The 14,857-nt window shown below is 41.1% G+C and overlaps 1 protein-coding gene across 4 annotated transcripts in view; it reads left to right on the forward strand.

Moving 5' to 3' along the window:
* gramd1bb (GRAM domain containing 1Bb) overlaps window positions 1-14,857 on the forward strand; it is a 400,828-nt gene that overhangs the window by 172,103 nt on the left and 213,868 nt on the right. The window contains exon 1 of one of the 4 annotated variants that reach the window (XM_061878762.1): window positions 12,278-12,358. The exons of the other annotated variants lie outside the window; for them this stretch is intronic. Coding sequence (XP_061734746.1) covers window positions 12,339-12,358 — 20 coding nt within the window. The 5' untranslated portion in view covers window positions 12,278-12,338. Of the gene's footprint in view, window positions 1-12,277; window positions 12,359-14,857 lie in introns of those variants that run through there. 4 annotated transcript variants of the gene reach the window in all.

Consider the following 14,857-nt stretch of genomic DNA (forward strand, 5'->3'; position numbering starts at 1 on the left):
GAGTAATGCGGTTATATAATTCTATATAATGCTATATTTTTAATGGAACATATCAAATATTGGTGTTGTTTACTTGAGTCATATTGCAGCCTACACATATCTTAATCACACTGGTGATTTAGGGCTATATAAATAAACATTGATTGATTGATTTTTAATGTTTGACGGCCATCTACTGGTCACACTTATCATTACACCATGTACCAAATAAAATTGCTTTGAGGTCGGTAAGCAAAAGCAGAATTATTCCTTACATTAGGCGCACCGGGTTATAAGGCGCACTGTCGAGTTTTGAGAGGGGGGGGGATTTTAAGTGCGCTTTATAGTCCGGAAAATACAGTACTCGCAACATATCATAGCAGTGTACATATATATAGAGCCAAGCAAAATACTTTTGAGGTAAATGGTGTCAATCATCCCTCTAGGGAGAGGTACCGAATTTGGTGAACTGATAGAAAAGGTTAGCTCCTATTTTGGCAGCCATGTACTCAGAATCACTAGAAGCGGGATCTCTTCCAACCACCCTAAATCAGGCATGCATAACATTACTAGCAAAAAAGAGCAAGGACCCCTTAGAGTCTAAGGGTGTCAAACTCTGGCCCGCGGGCCAAATCTGGCCTGCCGTGTAATTTAATTTGGCCCTTGAGGCAATATCAATTTAGCATTAGAGCTAGCCCGCCGGTGTTATACAGCTGTAACACCGCATTCACTGCTAATACTCATACTTGCCAACCCTCTTAATTTTCCCGGTAGACTCCCGAAGTTCAGTGCCCCTCCCGAAAATCTCCCGGGGCAACCATTCTCCAGAATTTATACCGATTTCCACCTGGACCACTAAACCCTTGCAGCACTAACTCTTCCGGGAAACTTCCAGCAAACTGACCAATAATTTAAGTTTTATCATGCATTTTCTCTTGCTACTTCAAGGCTTGAATGTTTGGTTCATTCATTGTTATTTTATTTTGAGATTTATTATTAGCCTGTGGAAAAAATGTGATATTTACCTCTAAAGATTGCAAATAGAAAAAAAGGCATACATATTTTTTTTATTATTATTATTATTATTTGAAACTGGATTTTGCATGTCACTAAAGTTATATAAGCCTTGCTTGTTCAATATTTAATGCAAAACTTGTTTGGGTCCCTATTAAAAGGTTAATTTGTTCAACCTTGGCCCGCGGTTTTGTTCCGTTTAAAATTTTGGCCCACTCTGTATTTGAGTTTGACACTCCTGCCTTAGACTGTGGATCCTATAGACCCATATCTTTGTTAAATACAGACTATAAAATATTGGCCAAAGTATTACCTTGTCGTTTGGAAAATATTAGACCCAGTTTAATATCCCCAGACCAGACAGGTTTTGTCAAGCATAGGCGTTCCTTTTTTAATACCCGACGATTGTTTGACATAATGTATACTCCTTGTCAAGCTGCTTCAGAATGTACTCTCTCCATGGATGCAGAGAAGGCATTTGATAGAGTAAAATGGGACTACCTCTTTGAAACGCTGATTTGGATTCGGGGAAACATTTATTACATGGATAAAACTGTTATATTTCAGCCCTTCTGCTATGATTCTGACTAATAATTTGTATTCAAGTTCTTTTGATTTACATTGTGGAACTCGCCAGGGATGCCCCCTCGGTCCCCTTCTTTTCGTCCCGGCTATCCAACCCCTAGCTTTAGCCATTAGGTCTAATCACTCCATAATGGGTATAAATAGAGGAAACACAGAACATAAATTGTCCCTTTATGCTGACGACCTTCTCCTTTTATGTGTCCAACGCAGAGTCTGTAATTCCATTAATCCTCAGCCTGTTTCAACGGTTTGGTGAAATCTCCGGTTCTAAATTGAATTTACATAAAACTGAGCTACTGCCTTTGAATATGGACGTCTCAATATTGGAAAACATTAGCATGCCCTTTAAGATCACTACAAACAGTTTTAATTACCTCGGAGTTACTATTACAAAGAAGTTTAAAGACCTTTTCAGACAAAACTTTTGGAAGTTGTTTCCACAAACCAAGCAAGATCTGGCTAATTGGACTCCCCAGTTCATTTCACTTATAGGCAGAGTCAATACATTTAAGATGACTGCGCTTCCAAAATATCTGTATTTATTTCAATGCTTGCCTGTGTGTATCCGATACATTTTTCAAAAAATTAGACTCAATAATCTCATCTTATATTTGGAATGGCAAACCACGTCTGCGTAAGGAGTTTTTACAAAGAGCAAAATATGATGGAGGTATGGCCCTTCCAAATTTCTGGATGTATTACTGGGCCGCCAACTTGTATTGCATGTCCTCCTGGACATATTATCACCTACATCAGGAAAGTCCGACATGGGTGAAGCTGTTGACACATTCCTGTGGTTCTGCTTCCTTAGCAGCCCTAATGAGTGCAGCTTTGCCTCTATCAGTGAAGACAATTAACATCAATCCAGTAGTAAGTCACTCGCTCAAAATATACTGTCAATTTAGAAAACATTTTAACCTGCAAGGAATGAGTCTTTTCAGCCCAGTAGCATCAAATCACTGCTTTCCACCCTCAACAATTGACACAGCTTTTAATATGTGGCATCAAAGGGGTTTGAAATGTTTCAATGATCTTTTTATAGACAATATATTCGCCTCTTTTATGGAATTGTCCGAGAAATGTTATCTACCCTGTTCCCATTTATTTAGATATTTCCAGATAAGGTATTGTGTTAAAACAGTTCTTCCGCAGTTCTCTAATAAACCCTCTAAATCAGGGGTGCCCATTACGTCGATCGCGAGCTACCAGTCCACCGTGGGGGGTGTGTCAGTCGATCTCGAGCCAGGCTTTTAAAAAAAATAGACCTAAAAATTAGTGATCATCAATCTTCACCAAGACGTCACTTAAATGACATTCACGGTACCGGAGGGTCTTGTGAGATGACGCTGGCTGCTGCAAGATCATTATTATTAAAATATGACCGAGAGGAAGGCGAGAAACACTTTTTATTTCAACAGACTCTCGCGCCGTACCTTCCGTCAAAACTCTAAAGGCCGACTGCACATTTCCTATCTTCACAATAAAAGCCCTGCTTCATGCTGCCTGCGCTAACTAAATAGAGTCTCGGAAGACTGGCGTGCACAAGCGATCCCTCGGAAAGGCCAGCTTTCCGAGACTCTTATTTTGTTAGCGCAGGCAGCATGAAGCAGGGCTTTTATTGTGAAGATAGGAAATGTGCAGTCGGCCTTTAGAGTTTTGACGGAAGGGACGGCGCGAAAGTCTGTTGAAATAAAAAGTGTGTCTCGCCTTCCTCTCCGTCATTTTTTCATAATAAGGAACTGGCAGCAGCCAGCGTCATCTCATCAGACCCTCGGGTGCCGTGAATGTCAATCAAGCAAGCTACGGAATTTGCCGCCAATGTTTTTCTTGTAAAGTGTATGGAAGCTGGAAGAATTAGATGCCAAAAAACAACCACTTTCATGTGGTATTGTACAGAAAGGACAACTTTTTTTCTCCTCCATTTGAAAATGTGGGCGTTATCATCATTACTGTCTGATTCCAATCAATGCAAGTCATCAGAATCAGGTAATACACCAACTTATATTCTTGTCTTTGTGAAAGAAAGACATCTATATGTGTTACACATGCTTGTATTATCATTAAACACATTTAACTTGTTTACAAAAATGTCTCTTTCATAAATAAATAAATATAAATGATATATATAAATGAGGTAGATCCCCTCGAGTTGGTCAATTGAAAAGTAGCTCGCCTGCAGAAAAAGTGTGGGCACCCCTGCTCTAAATCAATCACAGATGAAATTGTGTCTTTAAGTCCAACAAAGAAAAAGGCAATCTCACATACCGTATTTCCTTGAATTGCCACAGGGCATATAGCAGGGGTAGAGAACCTATGGCTCGCGAGCCAGATGTGGCTCTTTTGATGACTGCATCTGGCTCTCGGATAAATCTGAGCTGACACTGCTTAACACAATAAGTAATGAATAATTCTACTTGTAATCAGTGTTAAAAATAACGTTGAAAATACAAAAATGCTCATGCATTTGAATTCATCCATTCTTTTCTACCGCACCTGTTCAAGAAGTTGCCTTAAGGGTAAGAAATAATTTATTTATTATTGGTTAGTGTAGGACTAGCCCTTTTAGGGGTTCTTCAACAAGGCCCAGGTGGGCCATTTACACATCTGTCGCTGATTCCGAGGCCGGTCCTGGCAACACCACGCTTTGCTGCAGACCCGCAGGCCACGCTCCCTCCTAAGTTAGCTTCAGAATAACAACGTTATTACAAATAATAAGAGACCTATTATAGTCTAGAAATGTTGGTCTTACTTAAAAATGTACACTTTTTGTTGTGTTCAGTGTTAAACATATATTATATGTCTCTTACGTAAATTCATTTTAAAATATTTGACTTCTTGACTCTCTCAGCCGGAAAGGTTCCCGGCCCCTGGCATATAGTATGCGCCTGCCTTGAATTACTGCCGGGTCAAACTCGCTTCCCATAACAATTAGCGCATGCTTAGTATTACTAGTCAAACTCGTGACGTCACGAGTGACACTTCCCCTGTCGTCATTTTCAAAATGGAGGAGGCTGATTTAAATACCGGTAATTTGAAATCGCATAAAGGGAAGAAGATTAAGAGCTATTCAGTAGGATTTAAGGTCCAAGCATTCATCACACTCAAATTTTTACTGCATACCTTTGGTAAGTGCCGGAGTGAGAAGAGTTTTTAAAATAATTAGCGCATGCTTACTTTTTCCGCATAACTTTGGTAAGCGCAGGAGTAAGAAGAGGTTCTAAATTAATTAGCGCCCCGGCGGCAATTCAAGGAAATACGGTATACTTCATTTCCTCTCAGGGTTAGAATGCACTTCCATGCTAAGAATTAGAACAGCATGGGAACAAGACCTCCAAACATGAATAGATGACGTAACCTGGGCAAAAATTTAGAAAAGGGTCCACTCATCCTCAATGTGCGCACGACACTCACTGGTCTAATTTAAAGTGATACACCGGTTGCATTTCTCAAAAGCAAAATGAGCTAAAATATTTCCCCAAATCAACCCATTATGTGATAAATGTCAATTAAATAACGCAACACTAATACACATGTTTTGGCTTTGTCCGAAGCTAAAGGGGTATTGGAAATCTATCTTTGAAGCACTCTCTACGGCAGGGGTGTCAAACTCAAATACAGAGTGGGCCAAAATTTAAAACTGAACAAAGCCGCGGGCCAAGGTTGAACAAATTAACCTTTTAATAAATAAATAAATAAATAAATGGATTTTACTTATATAGCGCTTTTCTACCTTCAAGGTACTCAAAGCGCTTTGACACTACTTCCACATTTACCCATTCACACACACATTCACACACTGATGCAAGGCGCTAACCAGCACCCATCAGGAGCAAGGGTGAAGTGTCTTGCTCAGGACACAACGGACCTGACGAGGTTGGTACTAGGTGGGGATTGAACCAGGGACCCTCGAGTTGCGCACGGCCACTCTTCCACTGCGCCACGCCGTCCCAAAATAGGGACCCAAACAAGTTTTGCATTGAATATTAAACAAGCAAGGCTTATGTAGCTTTATAGTCACATACAAAATCGAGTTTCAAATTATAATAATGAATAAAAAATATCAATGGCATATCAAATAAAAAGAAAATAAAAATTGGGGGAGCGGGGTTTGGTGGTAGCGGGGGTGTATACTGCAGCGTCCCGGAAGAGTTAGTGCTGCAAGGGATTCTGGGTATTTCTTGTATTGAGTTTATGTTGTGCTACGGTGCTGATGTTCTCCCGAAATGTGTTTGTCATTCTTGTTTGGTGTGGCTTCACAGTGTGGCGCATATTTGTAAAAGTGTTAAAGTTGTTTATACGGCCACCCTTGCCTTGCATTCACTTGTGTGTTACAGCAGCATATATTATGTGACTGGACTGGCACGAAAAAGCGGACGTGACGACAGGCTGTAGAGGGCGCTAAAAGCAGTGCCTTCAAGGCACGCCCCCAATATTGTTGTCCGGGTGGAAATCGGGAGAAATTCGGAAGAATGGTTGCCCCGGGAGATTTTCGGGAGGTGCACTGAACTTTGGGAGTCTCCCGGGAAAATTGTGAGGGTTGGCAAGTACGAGTATCAGCGGTGAATGCAGTGTTAGAGGCATCGCCGCTGTATAATACCGGCGGGCCAGCTCTTATCTTAATTTGATATTGCCTCAAGGGCCAAATGAAATTACACGGCGGGCCAAATTTGGCCCGCGGGCCAGAGTTTGACACCCATGCTCTACGGTCTTAACAATTCTTTTCGTTATTATTCTTTTTGTAATATTTCTCTATTTTGTTTCCTTTTAAACCCCCATTATTTACTTTTTACTTTTTTCTTTAATTTGATCTCAACTCTGTACACTGCTGCTGGAATTTAAATTTTCCTGAAGGAACTCTCCTGAAGGAATCAATAAAGTACTATCCATCTATCTATCTATCTATCTATCTATCAATTCAAATAAATCCAAACCCTTTTAATTTCCGTTTTTGGAATCATTCCTGAAGGGATGGAGCTACCTGTAGGGGGGGTCATAAAATAGTGGCTTTTACCACCCTCCTCGCACGCCGCCTGATATTGTTGAAGTGGAAGGAGGCTGTCCCACCCTCAGTCTCCCACTGGATAAGGGACGTGCTAGCAAACCTGAAGCTCGAGAAAATAAGATATACATTACAGGGCTCTAAAAACAAGTTTTTCAAAGTGTGGAGACCTTTTTTGATTTATTTTTACCAATCCTTTACACAAGTGCAGGAATAGCCCTCGACACGTATCTGAATATGACTGACGATATTTCAGGCCTTGTCATGCTGCTTCTACACTGTTTCAGCTTTCAACTACTTTGTCTCAAGTGCCTTGTATTAATTTATGTATTTATATTACTCTGGGTACTTTCGTACGTACTCTTACTTTTGTTTGTTCTTTTGTTTTTGTTTTGAAAAAATGATTGAAAATGGAAAAAGATGGGGGGGGGATATAATTGTGTATTTTTAGTATGTTTTTGTTTGAGGACAGACGTGACGCAAACCTTCCCAATTGTTATAAAGCCCACTGTTTAATAAGTTTGTGTGTATGCTTAAGTGACGACAGTGTTTGGTAAACATCGTTTTGCCCGACTAATTTTGGCGGTTCTTGAACTCCCCATATTATGGACTGTGACGCAACAGTTTGTTTACATGTAAAATCTTCCACTCCAAAGTTTTATGCTGTGCTTGGATGAAAAAAGGTGCACGTTGTTGATGTTATTGACTTGTTGGACTAATCAGGCATATTTGGTCAGTGCATGACTGCAAAATAATCAATGCTAACATGCTATTTAGACTAGCTATATGTATATATTGCATCATTATGCCTCGTTTGTAGGTATGTTTGAGCTCATTTAATATCATTTTATCCTCTTTGTACATTTAGTTTTGCATGTCTCGTACATTATCTGTAGGTAAAATTGGCTGCATTTCAGATATTTGTGTGTGTGTGCCATGTTGTTCCAGATCGCAGCAAATATTACCTAGCTTGCCAAAGATTGTAATTAATCTTTTAAAAGAAGACAGCCTGCTGTTGGCCTGTTGTAAACACACATCCATACCTTTGGCCATTAAAAATCAGTAATTTTCAGGAGTTATCTCACCTTCTGAGTAGCCTCTGATTTACTAATGGTTTCTAATGTTGTAAAAATGTGTGGAATAAATATTACATTTCAACATTTCTTTCAACGAAGATTTGCTACAGCCTGTGACAGTCTATTTGATATTGATAGTAGGCTATTATAGCTAATATAGACACTTACGTCATGTGTTGCCTTCATTAAAACACTCATAATAATTTTAAAGTCTTTTTCATAGAAGGTTATTATAGATAATATAAAAACTTACGATATGTGTTGCTTTCATAATAACACTTATATACAGCTTTTCATTTTTTGAGGCTCCAGACAGATTATTTTTTTTTCTCTATTGTCCAATATGGCTCTTTCAACATTTTGGGTTGCTGACCCCTGCACTAGATTTACCACTGATACCACGGTTTGAGAATCACTGATCCAGCACATGCAAGAGATATTGTGTTTTTGTGTATTTTGGTTTGTGTTAGGTTGTAGGCCGGCGTGATTACACAAAAACATGTTCATGAAACGTTACAAATAGTTGTTACATATGGCCAGAGAGCACCTTTCGGAATATATACTTTGTGCTGCAACTGCCATAGGTGTTTCGGGAGACTTTTCAGTTTTGGGGTGGATTTTGGCGCCACAGAATAATGGTTCTAGACCAGGGGTGTCAAACTCAAATGCAGATTGGGCCAAAATTTGACTGAACTGAACAAAGCCGCGGGCCAAGGTTGAACAAGTTAACCTTTTAATAGGGACCCAAACTAGTTTTGCATTGAATATTGAACAAGCAATGCTTATATAATTTTATAGTGACATGCAAAATCGGGTTTTAAATAATAATAATAATAAGTGCTGCAAGTTTTCTGGGTATTTGTTCTGTTGTGTTCATGTTGTGTTACGGTGCAGATGTTCTCTGGAAATGTGTTTGTCATTCTTGTTTGGTGTGGGTTCACAGTGTGGTGCATATTTGTAACAGTGTTAAAGTTGTTTATATGGCCACCCTCAGTGTGACCTGTATGGCTGTTGATCAAGTACGCGTTGCATTCACCTATGTGTGTGTAAAAGCCGCATATATTATGCGACGGGGCCGGCACACTGTTTGTATGTAGGAAAAGCGGACGTGACGACAGGTTGTTGAGGACACCAAAGGCAGTGTCTTTAAGGCACGCCCCCAATATTGTTGTCCGGGTGGAAATCAGGAGAAATTTGGAAGAATGGTAGCCCCGGGATATTTTCGGGAGGGGCACTGAACTTCGGGAGTCTCCCGGGAAAATCGGGAGGGTTGGTAAGTGTGAGGAATTGCGGTGTTAATACCGACGGGCCAGCTCTAATGTTGATTTCATATTGCCTCAAGGGCCAATTGAAATGACATGGCGGGCCAAATTTGGCCCGTGGGGCAGAGTTTGAAACCCATGTTCTAGACCAGTGGTTCTCAACCTTTTTTCAGTGATGTGATGTGAACATGTTTTTTAATTCAAGTATCCCCTAATTAGAGCAAAGCATTTTTGGTTGAAATAAAAGATAAAGAAGTAAAATACAGCACTATGTCATCAGTTTCTGATTTATTACATTGTATAACAGTGCAAAATATTGCTCATTTGTAGTGGTCTTTCTTGAACTATTTGGGGGGAAAAAAGATATAAAAACAACTAAAAACTTGTTGAAAAATAAACAAGTGATTCAATTATAAAGATTTCTACACATAGAAGTAATCATCAACTTGAGGTGCCCTCTTTGGGGATTGTAATAGAGATCCATATGGATTCATGAACTTAATTTTAAATATTTCTTCACAAAAAAATACATCTTTAAAAGCCTACTCAAACCCACTACTACCGACCACGCAGTCTGATAGTTTTTATATCAATGATGAAATCTTAACATTGCAACAAATGCCAATACGGCCGGTTTAGTTTACTAAATTACAATTTTAAATTTCCCTCGGAGTTTCTTGTTGAACACGTCGCAGAATGATGACGCGTGTTTGTGACGTGTGTAGCAGACATTTCAGCCCAGCACCACTTACGGCTAAAAGTCGTCTCTTTTCATCGCATAATTACACAGTAATTTGGACATCTGTGTTGCTGAATCTTTTGCGATTTGTTCAATTATAATGGAGACTATAAATAAGAATGCTGTTGGTGGAAAGCGGTGGATTGCAGCTGCCTTTAGCACCGAGACAGAGCCGGTGTTTGTTTGTTTGTTGTGAAGCTTTAACACAGAGCGGTCAAGCGAACATGTTTCTCTACGTCAACCAAGTTTTTGGATGGGAAAATTGTGATATTAAGTCAGCTCTTACCAGAGACTTCAGTGGATTGTGGGACCTCCTCCTGTAGCTGTCAAAAAGGCAGCTGTGATCTTGGCTCCTCGGCTTCTGTCAGAGACACTGCCATTCACCGCAGCCATCCGACTTTGAAGTAAGGCTTTATAATCTCACTAAAATACTATAAATACAATAAGCAGATCCAAGGGATTCTCCAGAATTATCCTAGTAAATGTGTCTAAATACATCTGAAACGCTCCCACTGCCGCCGCCTGGAGCTGTCCCTTTTTTTTTTTTTCTTTTTAGTTCACTCTAACTTTCGTCATCCACGAATCTTTCATCCTTGCTCAAATTAATGGGGAAATCGTCGTTTTCTCTGTCCGAATTGCTCTTGCTGCTGGAGGCTATGTTTATAAACAATGTGAGGATGTGAGGAGCCCTCCAACCAGTGATGTCACGCGCACATCGTCTGCTGCTTCCGGTAAAGGCCAGGCTTTTTTTATTAGCGATCAAAAGTTGCAAATTTTTGTCGTCGATGTTCTCTACTAAATCCTTTCAGCAAAAATATGGCAATATCGCGAAATAATTAAGTATGACACATAGAATGGACCTGCTACCCCCTTTTTAAATGAGAAAATCTCATTTCAGTAGGCTTTTAACATCAATATTTATGGAACTTGTCCACAAAAAAATCTTTCTTTCTTTCTTTTCTTAGTTTATTACGAACATGACATACATACAACATTATACATCGGGTAAATTCATCATTTCGCAATACACAATACATCATGTCCGAAAAGGAGTAGGAAGAATCAAAGCTTATTTAATCCTACCCCTTTTCCACTTCAGAGCGCCCACAAATATATACATTGATTCAATGACCTTCTTTACAGCAAAATAGCAAAATTACATCTGTGAGTGAGTAACACACCAGTTTTGTAACATGTACTTAATTATTTCAGTCATTATTAACATACTAAGATGAAGAATATCTTATTTTCAAAAGTTTGAAAGTGTTTGTCATAATACTTCTTTGTACTTTGAAAGCACTATTAATTTGAACATCCTATTAAACTGGATCATATCAGTACAATGTTTAACTTCTTTATTTAATCCATTCCATAATTTAATTCCACATACTGATATGCTAAAAGTTTTAAGTGTTGTACGGGCATACGACAGGCAGATCGGTGCGGTGTCTTCAGTAATGCGGACGTTGTACCGATCGGTTGTGGTGAAGAAGGAGCTGAACCGGAAGGCAAAGCTCTCAATTTACCGGTCGATCTACGTTCCCATCCTCACCTATGGTCATGAGCTTTGGGTCATGACCGAAAGTATAAGATCACGGGTACAAGCGGCCGAAATGAGTTTCCTCCGCCGGGTGGCGGGGCTCTCCCTTAGAGATAGGGTGAGAAGCTCTGCCATCCGGGAGGAACTCAAAGTAAAGCCGCTGCTCCTCCACATCGAGAGGAGCCAGATGAGGTGGTTCAGGCATCTGGTCAGGATGCCACCCGAACGCCTCCCTAGGGAGGTGTTTAGGGCACGTCCAACCGGTAGGAGGCCACGGGGAAGACCCAGGACACGTTGGGAAGACTATGTCTCCCGGCTGGCCTGGGAACGCCTAGGGATCCCCCGGGAAGACGAAGTGGCTGGGGAGAGGGAAGTCTGGGCTTCCCTGCTTAGGCTGTTGCCCCCGCGACCCGACCTCGGATAAGCGGAAGATGATGGATGGATGGATGGGCATACAAATGTTTTAAGTTAGATTTTCCTCTGTTATATTTCTCCTCTTTAGTTGAGAATTGCACATTCTTTGGTAGCAGGTTATTTTTTACTTTCTACATCAATTAAGCTGTTTGCAATTCTATCAAGTCATCGAGCTTTAATGTTTGACTCAATAAATCTAGCTGTCAATACTGAATATTGCATTGTTGCATTTTTTTCATAGTTTATGAACTTACATTGATATTTTGTTGAAGTAATATTCAATAAATATATTTATAAAGGATTGTTGAAATGTTGCTCTTTTCAGAATATTTAAAAAAAATCTCACATACCCCTTGGCATACCTTCAAGTACCCTCAGGGGTACGCGTACCCCCATTTGAGACCCACTGTTCCAGACCACTGCTTTGAGGCACACCGCTTAACTGGTAATAGCTTTGGTGATACTTGTTGAGGTTGTGAAACGCAAAAGTATGTGAAGTCCATAACCTGCGGTTGACGAGCTCTGCGTGCTGCTCAGCACACCTCCACTTGTTCTGTCCCTGCTCCTCTCTTGACTCTCCCCTCCACCGCGCGGTCTCCACTTACATGAAGTCGGACCTGTCAAGCCGTATATGGGATGTCTTGGCTGCGCTCCTCTTTGCGGTGCTGGCCGGAACTAGCGAGGAGTAGCTGTTTAGCAGCGCTCTGTAGCCGGCTTTAGAGGGCACGGAATGTCATGTCTCCTCTGCAGGTAAATAGCGGCTGTTTGGTGGGAAGGGGGTGGTGGTTGCGGTGGGGTCTGCATCGACACCTGCTCTGGACTCGGAGCCGCTGCCTCCGCTAGTGAGAGTCTCGTGACTTTTTACTGCGTCGGCTGTGTAGCTGCAGTCAGTTCACTGAGTGCTTTTTGATGTATTTTTCTGGAAGTGGGAGCCGGTTAATTAATGCCGCTGCTGCTGCTGCTGGCTTTCTCATTGCTGACATTGCCAAGAATGTGCATGTTGGGGGTCTCTCCGTGTAGTCCATCGCCGGTATATAAACTGCATGTAACCGCTTACATAACAACACAATGTGACTTTGTGAAAGACGTGTAATATGACTCATTGGTGGCAATGATGCAGCATGGTGAGTGTGGCATCATTGTGTCATGTTATATGGCAGGGGTAGGGAACCTATGGCTCGGGAGCCAGATGTGGCTCTTTTGATGACTGCATCTGGCTCTCGGATAAATCTGAGCTGGGGATTGCTTAACACGATAAATAATGAATAATTCCACTTGTAATCACAGTGTTAAAAATAATGTTCAAAATATAAAACATTCTCATGCATTTTTAAGCCATCTATCCGTTTCTACCGCACCTGTTCAAGAAGTTGCGTTAATGGTAAGAAGTTATTTATCTATAATTGGTTAGTGTGGGGCTTGCCCTTCTGGGGGTTCTTCAGACCACCAAGCACCGACATGAGAGCCTATTTCAGGGTTACAATATTGTTTTATTTTTCAATAAGTCCCTCAGTTGCTTTCCAGCAATTGTATTTTTCTCTTTCGTTTTCGCTCGCGCTCTGGCTCCAGCCCCAACCCCGTCTCTCCTCCTGGCTGCTGCTTATGACAGAGTGACAGGTGATTAGATAACAAGGCCCATGGTGGGCCGTCTACGCACCTGTCGCTGATTTAGCTCGGTTGGTAGAGCAGCCGTGCCAGCAACTTGAGGGTTGCAGGTTCGATTACCGCATCCGCCATCCTAGTCACTGCCGTTGTGTCCTTGGGCAAGACACTTTACTAACCTGCTCCCAGTGCCACCCACACTGGTTTGAATGTAACTTAGATGTTGGGTTTCACTATGTAAAGTGCTTTGAGTCACTAGAGAAAAAGCGCTATATAAATATAATTCACTTCATTTAGAGGCCGGTCCTGGCACACCCCAGTTCACTGCAGGCCCACAGGCCACGCCCCCTCCACATTTAGCTTCGGAATAACAATGTTATTACAAAGAATAAGAGACCTATTATACTCTAGAAATGTTGGTCTTACTTCAAAATGCATGCGTTTAGTTGTGTTCAGTGTTGAAAAAAATATTATATGGCTTTTACGGAATTACATTTTAAAATATTTGCCTTTTTGGCTCTCTTACCCAAAAAGGTTCCCGACCCCTGTTATACGGTGTGGGGATTTTTGTTTTATGTTTTTTTTTATTGTAACTACAATGAGTTCCATGGAGGCTGGTCTAATTTTATCGCAAAAAAGTCCAGAACCTTTGTGTGGTGTTGGGGTCTGTGGGACCCCTTTTCATTTTTTATTAAAATAAAAATTATACAGTTAATTTTTCAAACTGAGACTCACTGACTTTAACTCATTTTCTGTGAAAAACATACAAAAATACATATTTATGCCCGCACACCACACACGCCCCCTACACATTTCTACAAACCCCGTTTCCATATGAGTTGGGAAATTGTGTTAGATGTAAATATAAACGGAATACAATGATTTGCAAATCCATTTCAAACCATATTTAATTAAATGCACTACAAAGACAATATATTTGATGTTCAAACTCATAATCTTTATTTTTGCAAATAATAATTAACTTAGAATTTCATGGCTGCAACACGTGCCCTAGTAGTGGGGAAAGGGCATGTTCACCACTGCGTTTCATCACCTTTTCTTTTAACCACACTCAAGAATAGAAGCATTTAAGTCTCACCTTAAAACTCATTTGTATACTTTAGCCTTTAAATAGACCTCCTTTTTATACCAGTTGATCTGCCGCTTCTTTTCTTTTTCTCCTCTGCCCCCCCCCCCCCCCCCCCTCCCTTGTTGAGGGGGTCCGGTCCGATGACCATTGATGAAGTACTGGCTGTCCAGAGTCGGGACCCAGGATGGACCGCTCGTCGGGACCCAGGATGGACCGCTCGCCTGTGTATCGGTTGGGGACATCTCTACAATGCTAATCCGACTCCACTTGGGAGGGTTTCCTGTGGACGGGACTCTCGCTGCTGTCTTGGATCCGCTTTGAACTGAACTCTCGCGGCTGTGTTGGAGCCACTATGGATTGAACTTTCACAGTATCATGTTAGACCCGCTCGACATCCATTGCTTTCGGTCCCCTAGAGGGGGGGGGGGGTTGCCCACATTTGAGGTCCTCTCCATGGTTGTCATAGTCATCATTGTCACTAGCGTCCCACTGGGTGTGAATTCTCCTTGCCCTTAAGTGGGTTCTTCCGAGGATGTCGTATTCTTAGTGGTTTGTAC

This window comes from Nerophis ophidion, linkage group LG18 (assembly GCF_033978795.1).
Source record: "Nerophis ophidion isolate RoL-2023_Sa linkage group LG18, RoL_Noph_v1.0, whole genome shotgun sequence".
Taxonomy (NCBI): domain Eukaryota; kingdom Metazoa; phylum Chordata; class Actinopteri; order Syngnathiformes; family Syngnathidae; genus Nerophis; species Nerophis ophidion.